At 45.8% G+C, this 26031-nt stretch overlaps 1 protein-coding gene across 1 annotated transcript; it reads left to right on the top strand.

Annotated features, from left to right (window-relative positions):
* Positions 1-3198: 3198 nt before the first annotated feature.
* Positions 3199-4948, top strand: LOC115867879 (small ribosomal subunit protein eS25-like). The gene is made up of 2 exons (XM_060291508.1): positions 3199-3245; positions 4526-4948. The coding sequence occupies exons 1-2, from the start codon at positions 3199-3201 to the stop codon at positions 4899-4901; spliced, it is 423 nt and encodes a 140-aa protein (XP_060147491.1). The 3' UTR covers positions 4902-4948.
* The last annotated feature ends 21083 nt before the right edge of the window (positions 4949-26031 follow it).

Genomic DNA, 26031 nt, shown 5'->3' with positions numbered 1-26031 from the left:
GGGGTATAATCTCATTGGGAGACATTGCAGCTCAAGGGACAAAGGCTACAGAATCAGGTATTTGTCTCCTGGTACAATGGCTTTGGTGCACCCACCTGTCTTCAGGCCACTCACTTATGCTCAACATTTTCCAATAGATTTTAGTGCCTCGCTCATAACTGTGAACCACCACCAAGAACCATTGAATACGGACTTCCCTGGCAGTCCAGTGGTTAGGACTCTGAGCTCTCATGGCTGAAGCCCTGGGTTCGATCCCTGGTTGGGGAATTAAAATCCCACAAGCTGCATGGTGCGGCCAAAAAAAAAAAAAAACATCAAATATTTGAGGGAATCCTCCAACCTAAAAGGTAGACTAAAACAAATAGGGGGAGGTAGGGGGAACTTTGAAGAAACAGAGGCAATGCAGGGAGAGAAAAAAATACTATAATATTGAGATTAAAAAGATACTGTGTTTATTTTTTAAATGATAATACCTTTTAAAAAAATATCAGGATGCCCTTTAAAGAGGGAGAGAGAGAGCATACAGAAAACAAGAAAGACGTCATGGAGGTTAGAAATATGATAGAAAAAAATTCAATAGGAGGGTTGAAAGATAAAGTTGAGGGACTCTACCAGAAAGTAAAACAGAAAGACAAAAAGGTGGAAAGCATGAAAGATGAAAAAAATTGATATAAATTCAGGAGTCTCAATACCTGCTAAGTAACAGTTACAAAAAGAGAAAACAGAGAAACTAAATCAAGATAGAATCCTGGAACTGACATACATCAGTTTCCCAATTAAAAGGGCCAACGAGTGTCCAACACAGTGAATGAACACAAACCCTCACAAACCTCTCACATTACTGTGAGACTTCAGAACTTCAGGGATAAAGAGAAGATCCCTAAAGCTTCCGGAAACAGGTCACACTCAGAGAAGTCAAGGAGTCAGAATGGCATCAGCCTTCTGAACAGCAGGACAAAAGGATCAAGACCTTCAAAAGGCCTCAAGAGGGAAAAACGGTTTCTAACCTAGACTTCTGTACCCAAAAAAGTGTAAAACAAACATGTGGACAGAATAAAGATATTTTTCAGGCATCCATTGTCTCAAAAAATTCACTTCCCTTTCCCCCATTCCCAAAAAGCTACTGGAAGATGCATCCCTCCCAAACAAAGGGAGAGACAAACTAAGATCCCTGGAAAATAGGCCTAACACAGGAGAGAGGTGGAGGGAATTCCCAGGATGAAGATGAAGGGAAGTTTCAGAATCACAGCTGTGCATCAGACCTACGAAAAAGCAGTCCATAGCTGAGCTGGAGGTCAGAGAAATTCAGGATTGTGGAATCTCAGAGACATTCAAAAGAAAAAATAAGAAATTGGGAGATCACCTGATGTGTTTGGATGTATTAGGAAGAATTGTATAGTTCTTATACATTATATTCTAATACATTACATTATATTCAATACTTTCTAATACATTATATTCTAATTCATAAAATTAAGAATTTTATAACTCTTAAATTATAAGTTTATAATTCATAAAGTTAGAAGATGAATTAAAGACACATAAAAAACCAATTAAACAACAATAACAACAAAGAGGCAGTTATTAATTCCAGGAAAAACAAAAAGTTATATAGGAAAGAAAAGGTAATCACCATGTGCTACATGGCTCCTCTCTGAACAATGTTTACATAAATATTTAATACTAATGTAAACATGGAACATTGATTTGATAAAATTGTTATGTGGGACTTCCCTGGTGGCGCAGTGGTTAAGAATCCTCCTGCCAACGCAGGGGGCACGGGTTTGAGCCCTGGTCCGGGAAGATCCCACATGCCGGGGAACAATTAAGCCCGTGCGCCACAACTACTGAAGCCTGCGCGCCTAGAGCCTGTGCTCCGCAACAAAAGAAGCCACCGCAGTGAGAAGCCTGCACGCCACAACGAAGAGTAGCCCCCGCTCGCCGCAACTAGAGAAAGCCCGCGTGCAGCAACGAAGACCCAGCGCAGCCAAAAATAAATAAATAATAAATAAATAATTTTAAAAATGTTATGTAACTGGAAGGGAGAGTAGTAAGGGAGCTAAAATCTCATATTTCATAGTAAGATATCCATAGAAGGAAAAATCAAGAACTAGCAGCATAAGCATGATATATGAAACTAAGAAGGTAAAGCTGAAAGGGACCGCCTCTCAGGTAAGGGTGGCAGTTGAAGAAAGGAGCTATTTTTTTGTGATAAGCCTTGTAGCACTATTTGATTTTTTTAAAACCTGTGTGCATCTGCTGCTTGCATATGATCGTTTGAAAGTTGACAAACCAGGCAATCTGAGTTCTGGTCCTATTCTCCCCTCCTCTGCTACAGGATTTCAGTTTCTCAGACATCAAATGAGGAGCTGGTGCATAAGCCAGAAGAGGGGCGGTAATCAGAGCCCTCGGGAGGGGTTTCCCCGAACACTCTTCTCGTCCCCTGAGCTCCTGGCACTTGATGTTTATCCCTTTTCCACAATAATTATGTTTATTCAACCTCTAAAGTCAACTGGAGGAGACTTGGGGGCATCTTTATGGAGGTTGGGGCAAGTCTTTATTACATTTTCTTTTACATAGGACGATGACAAGATGCAGAGCAAGGGCACTATTGGGAAGCTGGTCTCCACCACGTGTTCAGTAACATCCCACCCTGCGCTCTGACAGTCCTTGTATCCTAAACTTGATCAAATATTTTGGGGCTTTCCCCCCAAACCGGTTGAAAACTTTCCCATGGTTAGGGACCATAACTTATGTGTTTTTTGTTTGTTTTCTTGGCTGGGGTGTTTGGTTTGGCGTGTTTTGTTTGTTTGTTTTTTTCCATTCCCCACAGAGCATGATAGTGGCTTGATAACCAACTGCTGAGTAGGACAGGAGTCTCGTCCTGTCTTGGTGAGGGGTCCTGCAGTGCATGTGTTCATAAGGGGAACGGATTTATTTTAAGAGAGAACACAAAGAGCAGGATGACAGTGGGGAATTTTGGTCACAGGACCCGATTCTCTGCACCACCCCCGTTTCTATTTTTTGCTGGTCGTTTTGTCCTGTTCCTGGCGACATCACTGTGTTAGGAACCAGAAAGCACCAAGACCTCAGCTATCCTGTGCCCCTGCTGTCCTGGGTGACCTTGAGAAACTCAGATATAATAGTTTAGCTTCATTTTCTCCCCGGTAAGATACAGGGTTGGACCAGCTGACTGCCATGGGCCCTTCTCGTGCTAAGATTGCAGATGTCACAACTGTTTACGAGTAAGTGGGCACACTTGCCGGGGTTGCTGGGGCCCTGTGCCGCCCTCGGAGGAGAGAGCTGCGTTGCTCAATATGGAAGGAAGGAGGAATAATAGTCACACCAGGTGGCAGAGGGCCGAGCTGGGCCACAGATGTGAAAAGGGAAGTAAAATAAAGCACGAGTCAACTGCAGGTGGAATAATTCATGAGGAAAAGAGCACCTCCGCCCACATCACTTCAGGTGACTTTGGTAAGAGGAGCCGTTGGTCTGCAGCCTGTGCCCGTGGCGAACCTCAGTAATTCTAGAAAACAGTAACGATACGATTCCCATCAAAGCCACTGATTTGGAAGAGGATCGCTGGTAACTAGGTGGGGCAAAAAGCCAATGAGCGTCTGGTGCGAGGGTTGGGAGGGCTTGAGGGGAGAGCTGGGAAGCAGATTATATTATAATTACCAGTCATGGGGGACTGGCTCCCGTGCTCAGCGGCCCAGTGCACTTGTTCACGTATCTCAGCTTTGGAGAATGCCCCTCCCTACACCCCGGCTCTCTTGAGAATGCCCTTTCTCCCGCCCAACTCTGGTTCCAGAGGGGAGTCTCCGTGTTCTCCCTGGTACCGTCACTTGGTCACCAATGGATCCCTGCTTTAATTTGAGCCCATCACCCTGTCCCACCTACATGGCTTACTTGATTGGTCCAGGGGTGGGTCTGTGACCCACGTCTGTCCACGTCCAGGGCCAAGGACCTAAAGGGACCACTTTGATACAAGCAAGGTGGGTCTCTCAAAGGTGGCTGAGGCGATCAGAATGGCCATAGATGCTTTAGGTCCATTGAGACAAGTTCTAGACAGTGGGCATGCAGTCCAACAATTTGTACCAGCGTCCCTGGCCCCTGGCTGCCCTTGTTTCTGCTCCTGCGGCTTCCACGGGTGTACAAGTTTACTTGGACCTCTGCCTCATCTTTCTTCTCTTGCGTATCAGCCTGCGCATTTTCTTCTTCCTCCACTTGGCTCTCATGGCTCGGAGGTTTCTCAGAAGATGGCGTTAAGGCCGAGAGAGCCTAGAGCTGAATTTAAACATCCAGGTCCTCTTGGGTGTGTCGAAGCTGGGTGTGAGATTACTTATGGCTGGTGAAGAAAGTTGCTCTGAGAAAGTGAAGCCCCCAGGTTAGGAAAAAACAGAATATTAAGAGTTGCAGGGGCTGGATTTCCCCTGGTGGCTCAGGGGTTAAGAATCCACCTGCCCTTTTCGTCCGACACCTTAGCGAGGCGCAGTGGTAGCAGTTGCTCTCCCGGCTTCGCTAGGCCGCCCAAGGACAACAAGAAGAAGAAAGATGCTGGCAAGTTAGCCAACAAAGACAAAGACCCAGTGAACAAATCTGGGGGCAAGGCCAAAAAGAAGAAGTGGTCCAAAGGCAAAGTTCGGGACAAGCTCAATAACCTAGTCTTGTTGGACAAAGCAACGTATGACAAACTCTGTCAAGAAGTTCCCAACTATAAGCTTATAAGTCCAGCTGTCGTCTCTGAGAGACTGAGGATTCGTGGTTCCCTGGCCAGGGCAGCCCTGCAGGAGCTCCTTAGTAAAGGACTTATTAAACTGGTTTCAAAGCACAGAGCTCAAGTAATGTATACCAGAAATACCAAGGGTGGAGATGCTCCAGCTGCTAGTGAAGATGCATGAACAGGTCCCACCAACTGTATATTTTGAAAAATAAAACTTTATTAAATCAAAAAAAAAAAAGAAGAATCCGCCTGCCAATGCAGGGGACACAGGTTTGAGCCCTGGTCCGGGAAGATCCCACATGCCGGGGAGCAATTAAGCCTGTGAGCAACAACTACTAAGCCTATGTGCCACAACTACTGAGCCTGTGCTCTAGAGCCCACGAGCCACAACTACTGAAGCCAGGGCACCTAGAGCCTGTGCTCCGCAACAAGAGAAGCCACCGCAATGAGAAACCCGCGCGCTGCATTGAAGACCCAACGCAGCCAAAAATAAATAAAATAAATAAATAAATAAATAAATATTTTAAAAAAGAAAAGAAAACATGTATGGAGTGCTGTCTTTGGGGTGGGCCCTATTCTAGGTGCTCAGGAAAAGAGTCCCAGGCTCCCGGCGCTCGTATGAGCAAGGAAACCTATGAGTAAGTGACAGGCAGAGGAAGTGGCATGGGAGGAGCAGAGAGCAATGGGGATCTGAGGTGGTGAGGGAAGGATTCCCCCAGGAGGTGACAGCGGAGCAGAGACCTGCAGAAGTGAAGGAGTGAGCCATGCAAGGATGGAGAGGAGGGATCCAGGCCACGGCAACATAGGTCAAAGGCCCCGTGTGGCGCCGAGTTCCGCTTGTTCAAGGAACAGCAAGAAGGCCCTTGCTGCAGGAGCGAGCGTATCCCCCATACAAGGGGAATGTCTAGGAGATGAGGTCAGAGACATGCGCGGGGCCACATTACATGGAGAGCTGGTAGCGTCACATCTGACGTGATGAGCAGGCTGCTCCTGGGGCAAGGCATTGACTGAAGAGTTTGGGTCTTTTGCCTGTTTTATTTTTTTGTAACCATATTCAAAGGTAGCCTTGGGTCCCATGGTGGCCAGTCACCTCTCCCACCTGTGCCCCCAGCCGCCCATTGCCCCTCCCCACAATCATCTTTGACAGCTTCTCGTGTGTCTTTCCAGAGATATTCTGCGCATCTGTAAGAACATTCTAATACATTTTTAACCTCCTGTTTTACGCAAATATTAACATATTATTTACAGTGTTCTCTATTTTATAAGGAATTTTGGAAAAGTGGGCTAAGGATTAATCAGGAATTGAATAAAGATGGCAGAACAAACCCATACTTTAGCCTCTCCCTCCTACTTCCCCAGAAATGTCAGTAATTGGAAGTACTGTACTAACAACTTTAAAATAATGGCCTTAGTGCTGTGTTTCAAAAGCTTTGTGCAGCAACATGGATGGACCTAGAGATTGTCATGGTGAGTGAAGTAAGTCAGACAGAGAAAGACAAATATCCTATGATATCGTGTATATGTGGAATCTAAAAAAATGGTACAAATGAACTTATTTACAAAACAGAAATAGAGTTACAGATGTAGAAAATAAACTTATGTTTACCAGAGGATGGGGGGGGAGGGAGGGATAAACTGGGAGATTGAGATTGACATATACACACTACTACACATAAAATAGATAACTATTATGAACCTGCACAGGGAACTCTACTCAATACTCTGTAATGACCTATATGGGAAAAGAATCTAAAAAAGAGTGGATATATGTATATGTGTAACTGATTCACCTTGCTGTACACCTGAAACTAACACGACGTTGTAAATCAACTATATTCCAATAAAAATTTTTAAAAAAAAGCTTTGTGAAATCTAAATTCAACCAGCAATCTATATTTATAAACCCATCAGGCTCTTTCTTCAGGGTCCATGACTTCTTGTTTAGGAATGCTGGAAAGGGCAGAAAACTCAGGAAACTAGGGTTCAGGTTCTTCTGGCTTGTCACTAACTTTGTGTGTGACCTTGGATAAGCCACCTCAGAAACTGAAAGAAGGGAGGGAGGGAGGGAGGAAGGAAGGATCAATTTGGGCTTAGTCTTTCCTAAGAGTGGAAGTGTGTGTGTGTGTGTGTATGTGTGTGTGTGTCTGTGTGTGTGTGTGTGTGTGCACGTGCGTGCGCATGTGTGTATGCAAACGTGCGATAATGAACAAAAGGGACAAATCCTGTGCCTTCATGATGTTTACATCCTAGAGGAGGAAAAAAACCCCATAAAATTTAGAAATAATTTAAAAATATATATTAAATAACAGTAAGTGCTAAGAAGAAAAGAATGAAGCAGGAAAGAAGGCTTGGAAATAAAGGGGAGGTGAAGTTTGGACGTAGAGGCCAGCAAACGTGCTGTTGAGAAGGTGACTTTGGAATAAAAATCTGAAGGACATGAGGCAGCAGCCAGGGATGATGTGGGGGCGAGAGGCAGAGAGAGCACAGTGCAAAGGCTGCAGACCTGAAAGCCACGTGGTAAAGATGGGAAAGGTGGGAGGCAGAAACTAAGATGGACCAGTGACATCGACATTGGTGCTGCCCTGGAGCCCCTGCACAAATTCTAGACTGCTTCCGGGCTGCGATGTAAGTCCCAGAACAAACTCCTGTTAAGTTATTGGAGGTGAGTTTCTGTTAGATGCAGCAGAACGAAATCCTTCGTTGATTCATTCTCTTATTTTAAAAATATTTTTTAAAGTGGATTGCTACAGTACCAATTGTTACATCCTTTTGGGAAAACAATTTTCAAAAGCCTTAAAGTATTTTTTATTTTTTAGCCCAGTGCTTTGCACTCTAGGAATCTATCCAAAGGAAACAATCTGAAATGCAGGTGAGAAAAAAATTATACACAATGTGCTGTAAGCTGAATCGTGTCCCCCCCCGAAACTGCCATGCTGAAGTCCTAATGCCTTCAGAAGGTGGCTGTATTTGGACATGCGGTCTTTAAAGATCTAAGTTAAAATGAGGCCCTTAGGGTGGGTCTTAATCCAATATGACTAGTGTCCTGTAAGAAGAGGAGATTAGGACATACCCAGGGAAAACCACATGAGGACACAGCGAGAAGGGGACTATTTGCAAGGCGAGGAGAGAGGCCTCAGGAGAGACCAACCCTACCCACCTTAATCTCAGAGTTCTAGCCTCCAGAACTGTGAGAAAATAAATTTGTTGTTTAAGCCAGTCTGTGGTATTTTGCTATGGCAGCCTGAGCAAACTAACATACAACAATTTTTATTTTTATTTATTTATTTATTTTTAACTTTTGGCCATGCTGAGAGGCATGAGGGATCTTAGTTCCCCGACCAGGGATCAAACCTGGGCCTCCTGCGGTGGAAGCGTGGAGTCCTAACCACTGGACTGCCAGGGAATCCCCAACAATTTATAAAGATCATTATATATTTTAAATAGAGAAAAATTAGAAATAGTCTAAAAGTTCAATAATAAGGAAAGAATATTATGCAGTCATCAAAATGTTGAGGCTTCATGGAAAAAAATACAAGATGATGTTTGGAAGAAAAAGCAAGATACAATGATTCAGATAGATAGATAGATAGATGATAGATAGACAGATAGATAGGGATATAGTCAGCCCTCTGTGTCCATGGGTTCCACATCTGCAGATTCAAGCAACTGCAGATCAAAAATATTCAGGAAAAAAACGCAGAAACTTCCGAAAAGGAGAACTTGAATTTGACGAGCGCTGGCAACAATTTACATAGCACTTACATTGTATTAAGTATTATAACTAGAGGTGATTTAAAGTAGATGGGATGATGTGTGTAGCTTAGATGCAAATACTACATCATTTTGTGTACGCGACTTGAGCATCCACGGATTTTGGTATCCAATGGAACCAATCCCCCCTGCAGACACCAAGGGACAACTGACTACATCCAAAGGAAGTGAATACATGTATACACACATATATACATATACATATATGATGATATATATGATTTTAACTAGGCTTTGCAAAGCCCGTGGAGGAAAAAAAAAAAACACTTGTAGTGTTATTTTTGGAAGATTATAACTTACATTCTCCTTTCTTTGTTAATGCATTTAGACTATTGTTCTTTGAAGTGTACCTCATTCAAATAAACAGGTACAACGGGGAATTGTAAAAGTGGGCTTATACACTCTCCCAGAATGTCTCTTTTTCAGAAAGGAAACTATTTCTGTTGTTTAGATTGAAGATTCGTGCACACACTGTATTGATCAAATTCCTGCGCACGGGTCCAAAGCAGTTGGTTAAACGCCATTCATTCCTCGGTAGGTCTCTGGGGGACTGAACCCTTTTGTTCTTTTCTCCGAGGCCAAGCCCTGGAAGGCTCTATAAACCCTTCCTGAGTCCCAGCATCGTGGCATCTGCCCAGCCAGCAGTGGGACCACCATCGCAGGAGTCCTGGGGAAGCCTGGGATGCACGGACCTGCTTTCTTCCCCACGTGGGAGGCGTGTTCTCAGGCCCAGTGCTCGCCTCCTGTTTCTCCCCCTCACAGCCACACCCTCTCCTTCTCTGGTTTAGCTGATGTCTTTTCTTGGTCTCCAGCTGCCGAATGTGCTGACAGCTCCTAAATCTGTGTCTTTGGTTTGGACCTTTGTCCTTCGCTCTAGATTCCCATATCCAGTTGCTTCCTGGTCTCCTACCCCGGAATGTCCCAAAGTGAATTTACCTAACACTGAGCTCACACAGTTTGCCTCAGAAGTCTCTCCCGGGACTTCCCTGGCGGTCCAGTGGTTAGGACTGCCCGGACGGCCAGCTTGGATCCCTGCTCCGGGAACTAAGATCCCAGAAGCCCCGCAGGTGTGGCCAAAAAAAATCTCTCGCCCCTGCATTCGCCGTCTCTGTCAAGGATAACCAACTGCTCGGTCACCCAATCCGGAAACCTAAATCTCGGTCTTCCTCCCCCACCTCTCTCCCCACCCATGTCCATTTAGTCACCAAGACGGATGAATTCTCGCTGCTTCACACTCTTTAATTCCATTCATTCATTCAGCCGTCTAAGGTTGGCGAATAAGACAAGAACGACCCCTTCCCTCGTGAAGGCTCTTTGAGGGGGTAGAAGGTAGTAATTTATTTTATTTTATTTATTTATTTTTTTTGCGGTACGCGGGCCTCTCACTGTTGTGGCCTCTCCCGTTGCGGAGCACAGGCTCCGGACGCACGGGCTCAGCGGCCATGGCTCACGGGCCCAGCCGCTCCGCGGTATGTGGGATCTTCCTGGACCCGTGTCCCCTGCATCGGCAGGCGGACTCTCAACCACTGCTCCACCAGGGAAGCCCAGAAGATAGTAATTTAAAAAGCTAAAGAATCACATGTATACAGTACATTAAAATGGTCTGAGATTACAGCGGAGGCCTCCTGGTTGAGAAGGAGTCCTGGGGAGAGCCCAAGGTCAACACTCCAGGCAAGAGAAACCGTGAGTAAGTGCAAGGGTCCTCAGGCAGAAAGACTGGCCACGTGTGAGAAGCGCTGCCAAAGGGCCCTTGGCTGTAGATCCCCGAGAAGGCAGTGGAGGAGTGGGCGGGGCCCTTCTGAGCCACGATGAGAAGCCTGGATCTATTTTAATCCCTTGGAATATTTCAAGCAGGAGAGTGAGATGTCTTCCTGGGTCTACCCCTCCAATCCTTCTTCAATACAGCGTCAAGGCTGATCCCTCTGTAACAGAGATCTGATTATGTGTCTCTGTGGTTTTAAAAACTTTCAGTGGCTCCTGTTTGCCTGCAGAATGACACCCAACCCCCTTAGCCTGGCTTTACAAGTCCCTTCATAACCTTGCCCCACATTTCTCCTGCCCTTATTTCTCCCTGTGCCTCCTTAACCCCTTTGCTTGGCCGTGAGAAGCGACTTCCAAATCCCCTGATGGATCTGCTTTTGTTTTTTATTTTTTTTTAAATTTTGGCCACACCAAGCAGCACGTGGGATCTTAGTTTTCCGACCAGAGATCGAACCCGTGCCCCCTGCAAGGGGACCACAGAGTCCTAACCACTGAACCGCCAGGGAAGTCCCTGTAGCTGCGATTTCACTGCCGAGTCTTTACTCACGATTCCTCTCTTCTGTGTACCGTGTTCCCCCCCCCCATCATCAACAGAAACCTACTCACCTTTCAAGACAAAGATCAAATGTCCCCTCACCTAGGTAATCTTCCCTGTCACTGCCCCCCAGTAGAATGGACCATTCCTTCCTTTGTGTCCGTCCTCGATGTGCCCTGGATGACCTTCTAGCATAACCCTGTTAACACTTCATGGCCCTTCTCAGTTTACATGCAACTTTCCCTGTTCACGCGTAACCCTCTCTTACTCCTCTGTATTCCCTACCACTTAGCATAGATCTTGGAATACCTTATTGTATGAAGAGAAGTAGTTTTCTCTGTTTTGCATATTAAGATTACATAGGATAATTCTGCCAGAACTACTGAAGCTCAGGAAAAATTGTAATGACGTCAGATGAGACTTATAGCGGATGTACCGGTTTCTGAGCTAATAGGGTCCCCACCACTAGCTACATCAGTGCATTGATCCTCATTGGTAAGGCTGAGATTGGGAAAGAGTTTGGCCAGCTAAAAACATCTATGGGGCATGGGTTTGGAAACCTCTTTGCTTGTCAGGCACCTCTCCGCATTCTGCCATGTCCGTGTCATCCACTGTCTCTGCAGCGCTCACCCCATGACTAACGACGCTAGGACATCGGTTAGCTGGTTGGTGCAGGACAGTTGGAGACTGAACTTATCAGTTTATCATTTCCTGCTAAGTGTTCAGCACTGCGGAGTGTAGGCTGGGGAGAATAAAGAAGTAACTTGTTCCCTCTATTTGGGGATGGGAGATCATGATATCTATAGAAGACACTAATTGGTATTTATCACCTGACACATTGATAGGTGAGACATAATTACAAAATAACCCAGGACTATATAATCAAGTGCTGGACGGCGTGTTCTAGGCAGTAACTGCTGTAGATGTTTTTTCAGGGTCTCTTGACCTTGATGTTGAAGGTCAATGTGTGGCTTCTACCAGCTTGTATCTGCTTGTCATGGGTGGGACCCGAATGAGGATGAACCAAAGGAGAATCAGGAAATGAGTCTGCCCCGTGCTCGGAGCAGTGTCTCTGCTGTTTATTCAATGGTGCTGGCGGGTGCTGAGAAATGCATTCGGAATGTACCCTGCCTGTTCGGCAGCTGCATCTCGCAGAAGGGGAGGCAAAACTGACCTGGAGGAGCTCAGCTTAGAGGCGGCCAGGTTTGCTGAGTCCTGGAAAGTATATACATGGGACGTGTGTTGTCCGTGCGCTCTGCTGACCGGGGTCAGTAGCACTCTGTTGTCGCTGATGACTTTTTTACGAGTTCTCCCTGAAAAAAGTCATAATTGGACTCCAAAGGCAAATGTGCTCCTTGTGAAGCTCGTAAATTCCCCTGCTCTCCGAACAGCTGCAGCTGTAGCCGTTCACCCAGGGGCTTTGCCAAGAAGGCATAGATGCCTGCACAGACTTCACACGGAGCCGCGCTGAGGGGAGGGTGGCTGGCTGGAGCTCAGATGAGATGGGATCATTAACGATTTCTGACGAAAGACTCGAAACTTTAAATCAAATTACAGATTATGATGGCTCATCCTTCCATTAACCCTAACTGTGGTGACTTCACTTGGTCTCAAGCAACAAGCGATGCGCAGCTCCCCGGTGGAGTTTAAGTCCGTGTATCTCCTCATTTAATGGTACAAAATTTCAGTGGAGGGCTTCCCTGGTGGCGCAGCGGTTGAGAGTCCGCCTGCCGATGCAGGGGACACGGGTTCGTGTCCCGGTCCGGGAAGATCCCACATGCCGTGGAGCGGCTGGGCCCGTGAGCCATGGTCGCTGAGCCTGCGCGTCCGGAGCCTGTGCTCTGCAACGGGAGAGGCCACAACAGTGAGAGGCCCGAGTACACACACAAAAAAAAATTTCAGTGGATTTTTTTGTGTGTGGCTTTCCATACATTTCTTGACTCACCAATCTAATTTGATACGCGACATGATGTCTTCGGAGCAGGGGCCTGTGCAGTTCACTGCACACAACAAACTCGTACTAAATATCTGTTGCTGGACTGATACCTTGAGTTTTCACTTTTTAGATGACAGCAACACATGTCATATTGATTAAATATCACCTAACAGAGTCCACATTCTCATAGCTCCAAGAGCTATTGTTGGCTAGCTTTTAACCTCTGAACCTCTTAAGAGAGTTTCTTATACTCCCAGTTGCTTGATCACAATCTTCCTTCATCTTTATTTTCTGCAGAGGTAGAACCCATGTCCTCAAAGGCAAAGGAGGACTTTAATTTCAAGGCTCTTCTCTGTGGATAAGAACTGGCCCAGTGCGTCAGATCTGCTGTGTGCCCGAGGCAATTCCCTGTCTCCAACGCAGATTCCAAGGGAGGTGTGGGAAGGGCAGGTTCCAGCTCTTTCCTCTGAGCATCAGCTGTAAACACAAACTCACTCTGGAACTAGGAACCTTGGTTTTAAAAGGAAAACAAAGATATGAATAGCATTTGATGTTAATAAATGTGTGACCGTGTCCCAATTAGCTCATTTCTTTTCTGATTAGCTACTTGCATTCACCAAGTCACCCTAAGTCACTTAGGTCTTCGCCTTCTGACGACAGAAGCTTCACGGTGGTCTGTCTTTAGATAAGTGGCTCCAAGTTTCGCTTAAAAGCAGCCAAACAACTCAATCATTGGAAACAGAATTAGACACACCAGGTCCAAAAATTATGTACCCCGAATCTAGCTTTTGCTAACGGGGTTTGCATCTCCCCACCTTCCACATTTAACATTTGTGAGTGTACGTGTGCCAAGATGATTCATCCAAGCTGCTCTGGAATTTGTCTCTGCTGGTGACACTGCAGCTGAGCCACCCTCGTCTGCCCTCCCCTCATCTGGTGAAAATGTGGAATATCAGTTCCGTGGCTCTGTCACCAGCACCCCATGGCTTTCTTTATTTAGGTACCATGCACTTAGGCAAGTTGCTCCCACGTGGAGCTTTTCATCTCCCGATCACGTTTCTCCACCACTTCTATCTGCCTGCACCACCCAGATTGCGACCCTAAAGAGGGTGAGGACCTAAGGATCCTGAGGGTCCCCAGAACCCACAGAGCGGCCCCTCCGACAAGTGATCTCCTTGCTCTGTGGTCCTTGCTTATCCAAGGAGACTGTGTATAACCTCTTCCCCAGCCCTATCAGCCCAGGAGCCCTGCTCTCTCTTCCTGCTTCTCTGAGATTCTCCCCAGCAAAGGTGCCAAAAATTCATCTTCTTTGAACTTTCAGCAATTCTGATGCTGACTGTATTCCCAGAGATCCTGAAACTTCTGGTGGTACTAGCTCTTGTGTTTCTTTTTACAACATTTGGGGGGCAGATCAGTGTTCTGAGGTTCAGGCTAACCACCCTGAAAAATGAGTACTTTTGTGGGAATTGCCCATTTCCCCTCCCTTCTCCACTCCCTCTATAGATTTTCACATTCTGGAGGAAAGCCAGGCTTCTTTCTTTTTTGTTGCTTTTACTGTAGATTTTCAAGCTAGCTCTAGCCGGCATCCAGCTCTCCCTCCTCCCTCGGTCTTTCCCCTCCTGGCTCCTATTCAATGACTAAAGCTCTCCAGGAGTATTTACAGACCTGGGTATCTACCGTGACCTTGTGATCGCACTAATCCCTGGCACCATGACCTTGTGATTGCACTAATCCCTGGCGTAAGGCTGCTCTCTGCTCTGCCTGTCACAAGGGTGAGGGGATGGGAGTGGGAAGGACGGTGCCTCATCCGGGAGCAGCCCGTTTATTTACAGAACCGGCCTTTTCCTCTCCTTCCCAGTGTCTGTTGCCATATCCTCAACACCCCCTCTGAGAGACAGATGAGAGATTGGAGGAGGTGGGCCCAGGGCTTCAGGGGTAAAGGCCAGAGTTCTCAGGGTCAGAGCACCAAAGGACTGCTTTCCCCACCTCCATGGGCAAACCCAAGGAGGCCCAAGTTCCCAGGGCTGGTTGACCACTGAGCGCTACAACTTCCTTCCTCACAGCCCCAGAGGTGCGGCCAGATGCTCCTGCCTGGGGACTCTGGGCTCAGTGGCCTCAGAGAGTGCGCCTCAAGTTCCTGGGAAACTCTGGCAGCATCTGAGCATCTGAGGTTGACCTGACCAACTCTTTGGGGTCTTCGAAAAGCAGACGAGAAAATTGCTGACAGAATAAGAGAGAAGAAAGATGGAAAGGGGCCTGACTTTGCATGTCTTGGAGAACGGAATTGCCACCATCTAGATTAAGGGGGAAAAAAAAAAAAAACCCTGGACAGACTTCCTTGGCGGTCCAGTGGTTAAGACTCCATGCTTCCACTGCCAGGGGCGTGGGTTCTGTCCCTGGTAGGGGAACTAAGATGCCACGCCAAAAAAACAAAACAAAACAAAAAACCAAGACTTAGGGGAAAAAGTGAGAATGAAGGTCACTTGATTACAGCTGGAGGAGGACTCCAGTTGACAAGACCTGTGTAGCCCTGTCACAATTTAGCTCATGATTATGCGACACCTTGGGTGACCATGACTGCTTCTTGTGTTCAAGTTCTGACCCAGCTTGACAGTAAATCACGTGGGGGCAGGAACCTTAGGGCACAGAGCTGGGGGCCGCATTCATGCTCAGTAAGCCTTGCGAGGTCGCATATGTGGATTATAAGTGACTTATTAGCATTAAGAAGGGTTTTTCGAAGATGATGATATTGATGTTGATGATGGCTGGATAGTACTGTAGGCAGGAACCCTGTGCTTTTAAAATCTCTCTCCTCCCTCTGCCCAGCGAGTACCATGCACTTAGTAGGCTTTCAAAATCATTTGCTAGATTTGTATTAAATAAATGATGATGATAATAGTTCCATGTCTGGGAGCTTCTACCCTGCTTAGTAGACGCTTTTCTCTGTCTTAAAAAAAAAAAAAAAAAAGAATCTTCTGAGCCTGTGTTCAGTTTTCTCCTGTAGCCCCTTCTCGTGTGTGATACCGCAGGGGGGTGGTCCTCAAACGTTAGTCTTGCATCAGAGCCACCGCTGAGGCTTGTGTTTCTTTCTTTTTTTTTTTTTTAACTGGTTGCCGCTGTGGGTTGGCTGCTTTGATTCTTCCTTGCTGCGCGCGGGTTTTCTCTAGTTGCAGCGAGCAGGGGCTACTCTTAGTTGGGATGCGCCAGCTTCTCATTGCGGGCTTCTCTTGTTGCGGACCACGGGCTCTAGGTGCGTGGGCTTCAGTAGTTACAGCACGCAGGCTCGGTAGTTGTGGCTCGCGGGCTCTAGGACACAGGCTCAGCTGTTGTGGCGCACGGGCTGAGTTGCTCCGCGGCATGTGGGATCTTCCCGGACCAGGGATCGAACCCGTGTCCCCTGAATTGGCAGGCGGATTCTTAACCACTGTGCCACCAGGGAAGCCCAGGTTTGTGTTTCCGATCAGTAGGTAGGGGGTGGGGCTCAAGAACATGCTTTTCTAGAGTTCTCATGGTGGCTGCTGCTGGTCTAGGGACCACACTCTGGGAACCACTGCTGTACGGGTGTGTTAGAAATGTCTCAGGTTCTCTTACCTGGAACTTGAGGATTGAAGAAGAGTCTTAGGAAATGGGCCACAGCTGTCTGTGGAGAGGCCTCAGTAGAATCCTTCTCTGAGGGATCATTGCTCATCTCTGCACAGGGACCACTTTCTCTAGAATTTAGAACTTGCCAAAGCAGGACAAAGGTTGCCAAGAACCCACTTGGGGATCCCAATCTAATTTGCCTGCAGGCTCACCTCTCCCCAGTCTATTCTCCTCACCCCAGCCCAGTTGACTCTCTCAATCAGAAATCTGGTTACCTCTGTCTCCTGCTTAAAAACCTTCAGTGGCTTCCCATTCCTTCCAGCTTAAAGCCCAGACTGTGGGATGCCTTAGCCTGGTTGGCAAACGCTTCATGATTTGACCCTTGCCTTTGCATTCAATGTGGGATCCTGCCACTCCCCGACTACCATGGTCCCCAGAAATGACCTCTCTCACCCCGTTCCTCTGCACAAGCTTCCCCTGGTTCAGAGTGAACTTCCTTTAATTATTATTATTATTTTATTTATTTATTTTTATTGGAGTATAATTGCTTTACAATGTTCTGTTAGCTTCTGCTGTACAGTGAAGTGAATCAGCTGTATGTATACCTATATCCCCTCCTTCTTGGACCTCCTTCCCATCCCCCATCCCACCCATCTAGGTCATCACAGAGCACCAAGCTGAGCCCCCTGTGCTATACAGCAGGTTCCCACTAGCCATCTATTTTACACATGGCAGTATATTTATGTCAAACCTAATCTCCCAATTCACCCGACCCTCCCCCTCCCCCGCTGTGTCCACAAGTCCTTTCTCCGTGTCTGCGTTTCTATTCCTGCCCTGCAAATAGGTCCATCTGTACCATTTTTCTAGATTCCACATATATACGTTAATATACGATATTTGTTTTTCTCTTCCTGATTTACAATGTTGTGTTAATTACTGCTATACAGGGACTCCCCTGGTGGTCCAGTGGTTGGGACTTCCAATGCAGGGGGTGCAGGTTCGATCCCTGGTCGGGGAACTAGGATCCCACATGTCACGTGGTGTGGCCAAAAAAGATTAAAAAAAAACCGAAATCATTTATTTAAAAAATTAATAATAATTACTGCTGTACAGCAAAATGGTTCAGTTATACATATTTATACATCCTTTTTTTTTAATATTCTTTTCCATTATGGTTTATCATAGGATATTGAATGTAGTTCTCTGGGCTACACAGTAGGACCTTGTTGTTTACCCATTCTCTACATAAAAGCTTACATCTGCTAACTCCAAACTCCCAGAGTGAACTTTCTGGTGCCCTTTCCCTGCATCCTACCCGCAGGGCTGTCCCCTGCTAGATCTCCAAGCAGAGCAAGCCTCCTGCCTAGCCCCCCTCCCCTGGGCACAGGGTCCTCATTACAAGTTGTCCTTAGTACTTGACTCTGTGTCTGGCCCCCAACCCCCAGGCTATGGAGCGACCAGGACTGGCCTTTGAGTTCCTAATACTTCCCGCACACCACCTGGATTGAAGAAGGCGCTTGGGGAAGATTTGTTGAGTGAATGGAAATCGTTGAAGACTCAGCGGGTAGCAGACCACACACTGATCTCAGTGATTACTTTGGATACTTTTTGATACAGAACAATGGAGGGGAAGAAAAACAACAAAAGAAGGGGGAGGTGGGGAGGGGAGTGCATTCCCAGGTAAAGCTGAGGAGAGACCTAGAGAGAGGGGAGGGTGGAATTACCCGTACTCCCTTCAAGTCACCTGCAGTAAAATTAATTCCTCCAGCCTTTGTCTACCTAAAGCACAGCGACAAAGGTGGGTTCAGAAGCAAACAAGTGAAGCTCTAGAGGTAGAACTTTAGGCCCTGGCCTGTAGAGTGGGGAGGAAGTCGGAGGTTTTGCAAAAGGGGAAGTTGGAGCCTCCTGAAATTACAGCACCGGTAAGAAAGGCCTCCCCAGGCCCTTAGTTCACGCCTCCTGGGGATCAAGCTCCCCTTCTCTTGGGTTGGGGGACAGTGTCTTCCTGATTCCCTTTTGATTTGACGGCCTTAGATGGTGACAAGTTGCTTCCAGGTCTGGATTCTGTGTAGTGTCTGAGGACATCAGTTGTCTCTTTCTGCACTTAGTACATGAATCAACTTCATTTTGGAAGCACTTTTATACTTACGAGGCTGACTTCTATACCATAGGATGAAGTTTATAATGAAAGAACCAGACTAGGAGGCATGGTTCCTGTCTCTCCTCTGGTGCCCAGCTAGTTGTCTGCATTGGGGCAGCTGTATTTTCAACTTCCCTCACTGTTCAGGCAGCGCTTAGTAAGAATGCCCGCTCTGGTTTATGTGTGACCCTTTGAAACCGACCCCATAGCTGTTTTCCATTCCTAAGATTGTGCCTTTGCAAACTTGGACCTACTTTGTAAGTTCTCTCTCTGATATCACTCTCTGTGAACTCCAGTGGCCAGGAAAGTATGATAAACAAAAGCAGCCCCGGAGGGAGTTTCTTAAGCTCCAAATGTTTGATCTCAAAATCTGGCTGAATTTATCGGCTGAAACCACCATTGACAGAATATTTCTGGCTGACCTCTCTGCCCTTTGCACCAGCCACCCGGGTTTGGAACCCAGAGCTTCTCAGCTCCTCTTAGCATCTGCAGAGATACCTCCCCCGGGATGAGAGTCTGTGTTCTCCCTGGAACCAATTTAAACCCAAAGGAGCCTTTAAAAAGATACATTTAACTGTTGGAGAGGCTCCCCCTCCTTTTAACTTCTGAGCTCATTCCCTCTGGGAACAAGTGACATTTCCATTTTGTTGTGTAAGTTGTTTTTTCTTTAGATTAGTTTTTGTGTAAACATTCCCCTGCAAATTATTTTCACATCTTGAGGCAGCTTCTTTCAAGCGGCCAGTCAGACTGATTCCTCTTCTGTTCCCTTTACTACCCGCAGTTCAACTCGCTCTCACTCACCCACTTCCCCATTTCTCAAATTCAAACTAATTCTACTGTTTATGAAACTATTTCCCCAACTTTCTGGAATTTCCATTTCTCAGGGTCACCTCCCCTGGGCCGCAGCCAAAGCTGCACCCACTAGGATGAGTGAAGCCAGCCCAGGTCAAAAAAGGGGAACCATCACTGTGCATGCAGGTGTGGCCAGCGGAGGCCAGGGCTGCCCTGAGAAGGGACCTCAGGACCCACAAGACAGGCTTAGCGTGAGGTCGGAGGACTAGCTCCAGCACTAAGCAAAGGGGGAGCAGCTTTCTAATTATGAGACTGACGGGAGCCTTGCAGTCACAACCAGAAAGGCAGGCAAATTACATCCTCTTCTTCAGCCACAAATGTGATCATTCTTTGTAACAGGCCCACAAGAGTAACCTCTCCTCCTGTCTTTTCTTCCAACATCACTGTTGAATGCTTTGTCTAATCTGGTGCAATTTTCCTTATACAGACTCTATCTCTCAGTTTTAAAACACATCCCTTTATCAGGGTACCATGAATAGCCCCAGGGACTGGTCACAACTCCAGTGGGCGCCATTCATGTAGACTACAATATATTCATCAAAATAAGACACTTCTCCTCAACTAACACAATACTGTAAATCAACTATATTTCAATTAAACAAACAAAAAACAACCAAGCAACTTGTCTTTAAAACTTAGTGACCTCTTTTATTTTTCTTCTATACGTTAGGAAAGGTAAGCTGGTTGGGTGGAAAGAATACCTATCATTGCTAATGGTCCTATCATTGCCACAGAATTACCACGTGGCCTTGGACAGGTCCCCTTGCTACCCACGTCTCACATCTGCAAAGTAAGGAAATGGGACTAGATCATCTCTAAGGATCCTGCGCTCTGGCTATGATGTTTTCTGATCAGCAGAAAGTGAGATGTCTTTGATCATTAAGTTCCATGATGAGTAGCTTTTGCTTAGTCATTTTCCTCCTTTGCCTCTCTGGCATCTCAAACTGTTCAGCCCAGGTCTGACTTCAACACTCCCCTTGCAAGGCTGTGGGTTTTGAAGTCCAGTGGATGTGGACTCACCAGGCCAATTTTCTTCTTTGATTTTCTGAGCTTGGATCTTTTCTGCACCATTAAAACCAGAGGTACTAATCTGAGGAATTAACTGAGGTGGTCCCTTGAGGTTCAATAGCAGCTGTAACCCTTCTGGGTCTCACTTTTGCAAAGAAAAGAAAAGAAAAAAAAAGAGGCAAGAAGGCTGACCAGATAAGTTTGGAGGTTTAGGAAACAAAGCATTCTGTTCTAAGTTTGGGGCAGTGGGGGCTGAATCATGGCTCCTCCTGGGTTTTGTTTCCTATCAAATCACAACTTGGCCAATGTTTTCGGCCAAGGGTCATAAACCAGTGCCATGGAGGACAGAGAAAGAGAAGACACTTGGCCAATCCCAGAGAAGCTCTGCCATCCCAAGTCCCAGGAAGGAGGCTCAGGAGAGAAGTCTCTTTAGTTGGCTGCATCCAACAGGCATTCGTCAGGAGCTCCGGTTGTGAGGAGACAACTCGTAAACAGTACTCCTGAACCTCAGGAAAGATTTGTAATCTAACACATGTGCAGAATTAGAAAATTAAAAACAGTCCTTCTCAACCACTAGAGCAGGGGTGGGAGGTGGGAGCATAATATCGTAAGTAATTTATTTCTGATTAATACTTAGAGCACTCAAGTTTGAAAGTGATCGCTTTGAAAATACAGATCAGAGTGGATTCGAGGTCATCTTTCAATACGGAGAATATTTTTTAAAGTCCTCTGCAAGAATCCCTCTGAAGGAGGCAGTTGTTTTTGTTTAGGAAAATACTTTGAAGGGACATTTAAGATTTGTTTTTTTTTAATAAATTTACTTATTTATTTTTGGCTGCGTTGGGTCTTCGTTGCTGCACGTGGACTTTCTCTAGTTGTGGTGAGCGGGGGCTACTCTTCGTTGGGGTGCACAGGCTTCTCACTGCGGTGGCTTCTCTTGCAGAGCACAGGCTCTAGGCGCGCGGGCTTCGGTAGTTGTGGCACATGGGCTCAGTAGTTGTGGCTCGTGGGCTCTAGAGTGCAGGCTCAGCAGTTGTGGCACACGGGCTTAGTTGTTCCACGGCATGTGGGATCTTCCCGGACCAGGGCTCGAACCCGTGTCCCTTGCGTTGGCAGGCAGATTCTTAACCACTGTGCCACCAGGGAAGCCCAATATTTAGGTTTTAAAAGATGGGACAGAGCCTGAAAAGACAGATCCAGTGGAGGAATTATTGAATAGTTGGGCGGAGTAAAGAGGAAGAAATATATTTTTTTAGTTTGTTATTGTTGTTGGAAATAGGTAAAGCAAGAGGTGGAATGGTAGTGTGGTCTGTGCAATGTGGCTGTAAGTGGGGAGTCCAGAGTTAGGTCACCGAGGCTCCCGTCTATGAAACCCACCATGATGCACTTTGTAATAAAGCAAATTTAGATATAAGAGAATTGGTACTTAGTGTCCATCCTCTGCCCAACTCCCATTCTCAACCAGGGTTGGGCTAAGTTTCTTTTTTTTAATTGTGGTAAAATATATGTAACATAAAATTTACTATTTTAAACATTTTTAAGTGTACAGTTCAGTAGTGTTAAGTACATCCACGTTGTGCAGCGCTCAGGTTCTTATTTTCTCTGGGGGCAGGGGCGACACAATCTCAGAAGACAGAAAGACACTTTCATCCCCTGTGTTCTCCCTGCCCATCTCCCTGGCACCATCTAACTAGGAAGATTCAGAAGTTGCTGCTACCATGCTGGAGGGCCAGCTAACCCCAGGATGGGTTATTGACCCCATCGACAGGTTAAGCCAGAGTGATCAGTCACGACTGAGTGAATGGTACCCAACTGTAGGATAGAATCAGAGGGCACAGATGGACCGCTGGAACACCTGGCCAGCAGGTGGCGCTAGCTCGCCCCAGTCATTTCATTAACCAATCCTGAATTTTGGGGGACTGAAAATTTTGGATTCCATGCGTTTCCTATGGAGGGGTTTACCGTGTATATAAATACATAGGTAGTCTCTAGCACATAAGCACTCAATAGGTACTAGATATTACCGGGCATGTCTAATATTCAAATTCAAGCTATTGCATTCCTGTGATGTTAACTTGTTCTACAGCCACGGGATTTCTATAACATTATTATTATATTACTATTACTACTTTGGTGAAGATTTCTTTTAAAAGATGCTAAGGGGGACTTCCCTGGCGGTCCAGTGCTTAAGACTCTGCGCTTCCACTGCAGGGGACATGGGCTTGATTCCTGGTCAGGGAATTAAGATCCTACATGCTGTGCAGTGCGGCCCCCCAACAAAAAAAGATGTTAAGGTACATATTTGAGTCAATGCAAGTATAGAGACATAGAAACAGCTATTAGATTCAGAGTGAAAATAAGAAATCGCTGGAGGAAGGACTGGTGGTTTCCAAGGGGGAGGGGGTTGGGGGAGGGATGGAGTGGGAGGTTGGGATTAGCAGATGTAAGCTTTTATACATAGAATGGATAAACAACAAGGTCCTACTATATGGCACAGAGAACTATATTCAATATACTATGATAAACCATAATGGAAAAGAATATTAAAAAAAAGAATGTATATATATGTAAAACTGAATTACTTTGCTGTACAGCAGTAATTAACACAACATTGTAAACCAGCTGTACTTCAATTAAAACAAACAAACAAAACAGAATTCATTGGAGGAAGAAAGCTGGATCCAAGCTCACCATAAGAAGGGAAACTTCTGTACAATTCTCGGTGATCTGGGGAGGACGCTGGACTTTCCACAAACCAGGGAACAGAGATTCAAGTCAATCCTGACCATAGTATCGTGCAGTGTCAGGGAGAACCCCAGGTGATAACTAAGCCAGGCATAAAGTCGTCTCTTCAGTGGGAGAGAAGGAAGTGCCCTGTGGGGACTGTGCAGATCCCAGGTGATCTGCCTGAGGGAGTAGGTGGTGCAGACCAGCATCGTTCTTGACACGTGTGGAGCACAGACGCTGCGCCAGCCTGTCTAGATTCTAACCCTGATTCTGCCACGTGCTAGCGTGGGTCCTTGGGCAGGATAACTTTCTCTAGATTCCTCATCTATAAAAGGGGGATAATAATAATCCATAAAGTCTGGAAACATAAGTAAATATATATGATGCCATCAAGGCATCTTCAATCTATAAAAAATATATTTTATGGACACACTGTAGTACTAACTTCTGTCAGAAAAAGATTGTGAAAGAGAGAGATAGACAGAAAAAAGTTCCATGAGTGCTCAGGTCAGCTCCCTCACCTCTGTTATTTGCGTCTTTCACCTTCCAGTTCCTTTCAACTCTGTAAATTGTAGAAAACTGATGGTGATGAAAATCATCCCTGTCCCTAGAAGTGTGTCTGTGTCAGATAGAATGCAATTGATTATTGCCTTGAGGCTACAGCTATTTTGCAACTATTCCTAATTTTATTTCAGAAATCCTTATGTTCTCTCTAAGTCTAGGCTCTTTGAGTTCTCCTTGGAATCACTTGTAACATTTTACTGGTTCCCTCATTAATTAATAAGTTTAATACATTCTTTGATATGTGTTCATTTAATATATCTGTACAAAAGTCATAGTTATCCAAGAAAAGTATAGGTAACCGTTTACTAAACGATTAGCCTCAGTTTTGTAAACCATAGAAATCACGATTCTCAGATCCTTAAATCAGAAAAACAATAATGTGTTTTTTGTGTGTTTGTTTTTTTGTGGTACGCGGGCCTCTCACTGCTGTGGCCTCTTCCATTGCGGAGCACAGGCTCCGGACGCGCAGGCTCAGCGGCCATGGCTCACGGGCCCAGCCGCTCCACGGCATGTGGGATCTTCCCGGACCGGGGCACGAACCCGTGTCCCCTGCAGCGGCAGGCGGACTCTCAACCACTGCGCCACCAGGGAAGCCCAACAATAATGTTTTTGAATGCTTGTAATCTGTATTTTGATTAAGGATCATACAGTGGATTCTGAAAGGTTTTATTTAGACTATGTGTGTACTTAACATACGTTAATTAACAAAACTGAATAGTTTTTAATGTGTTAGAAAAAAAAATGAAGCTGCCTCTGGGGCGGCTTTACTAAAAATTGTCTTAACACTTCATAGGGTTATTGTGAAGATGAAGTGGGTTAATAGGTACACGATCCTCAGAGTAGTGCTTGGCACGTCGGAAGCACTAAGCATTAGTGATTATTTTAATTATTAGGCCACAGTACTCAGTACCCTGTGATATAATTGTTAATGTCCATCTGCCTCTACAGTGTAAGGTCCATTAGGATAGGAACTGCAACACGGAGAACAGTAAAACCAAAAGCCAAGAAGGAACATGGTAGGCAGTCAATAGATTAGTTGAATAGTGTAACAGAGTTTGGCAAATTTTTTTCGTAAAGGACTAGATGGTTAGTAATGTAGACTTTGCCAGTCAAAAGGTTTCTGTCCAACCACTTAACTCAGCTGTGCTGGTGGGGAAGCAGCACCGACATTACATAAATGAATGGGGGTGGAGTTACAGGGAAACTACCGACACTGAAATTTGAGTTTAATATAATTTTCACACGACATGAAATATTAATCATCTTTTGATTTTTTCCAACCATTTAAACATGTAAAAACCATTCTTAGCTTGAGGGCCATACAAAAACAGGCAGTAGGCCGGATTTGGCCCCAGGCCATGATTTGCTGACCCTTGAATTGGATGCTGGGTCCATTAAGAGCAAGAATTTTGTCTTCTTCATATAACCTTTAATCTAGTACTTCTTGTGGAATAGATGTTCAAATGTTTGTGGAATTAAGTAGGCAAAGGGAGATATTTTAGGAGAGCAACCTGCTGAATTGCTTCAGAAAGATTCAATCAGTAGTTTGACAGGAGGATGATGGGCCTGGCCAGGGCTGTCCTGTGGGTGGAGTGGGAGGGACTGGTCCCAAATGCATCAGCCACGTCTGTGTCATAATCATTCTTTTTTTTAATAAATAAATTTATTTATTTATTTTTGGCTGCATTGGGTCTTCATTGCTGCACATCGGCTTTCTCTAGTTGTGGCGAGCAGGGGCTACTCTTCGTTGCGGTGCGCAGGCTTCTTATCGCGGTGGCTTCTCTTGTTGTGGAGCACGGGCTCTAGGTGCACGGGCTTCAGTAGTTGTGGCTCATAGGCTCTAGAGCATAGGCTCAGTAGTTGTGGTGCACGGACTTAGTTGCTCCGCGGCATGTGGGATCTTCCTGGACCAGGGGTTGAACCCATGTCCCCTGCATTGGCAGGCGGATTCTTAGCCACTGCGCCACCGGGGAAGTCCCCTATAGTCATTCTTAACTGAAATCTTCAGTGACACTCACGATTTTATAGTCTGCCTTAAAATCCTTTTCAGGACAAAATGGAATAATAAGTAAGTCTAAATAGCCTATGCTGATCAGAAAACGTGACCTGAATCATATTACAAATACCTCCTCCAGGCAAGCTAGAACTTGTCGGACTATATTATATCAACACTGGTCAAGTTCATAGACCAGATTTAGGAATTTTCCAGAGTTAGGAAACTGGCATAACAGTATCCAAAAACACAGAGGCCCAGAATTGGATCCACCTACGAAACTGAATAGGCTCCAGCTGCAGCCTCCAGATGCTGCTGGCTTGCCCTCCTGGTGTGCACCCCCAATGCCCCCGTGTACTGTCTCCCAGACCAGCAAAGGCATTTGCCCCCAGCCCAGTGAACCCTCTCCTCCTGAACACATTTACCGAAGTTACCCGCA

Source organism: Globicephala melas, chromosome 21 (genome assembly GCF_963455315.2).
Source record: "Globicephala melas chromosome 21, mGloMel1.2, whole genome shotgun sequence".
NCBI classification, from domain to species: domain Eukaryota; kingdom Metazoa; phylum Chordata; class Mammalia; order Artiodactyla; family Delphinidae; genus Globicephala; species Globicephala melas.
The sequence above is the reverse complement of the archived record's forward strand: the minus strand, read 5'-3'. Positions and strand labels throughout refer to the sequence as shown.

Bases quoted from the DNA above. Each gene is read 5' to 3' on its own strand.
- LOC115867879 (XM_060291508.1), top strand. From the start codon at position 3,199: ATGGGCCCTTCTCGTGCTAAGATTGCAGATGTCACAACTGTTTACGA. The intron at 3,246-4,525 runs GTAAGTGGGCAC...CGGCTTCGCTAG, and splicing joins GATGTCACAACTGTTTACGA to GCCGCCCAAGGACAACAAGA.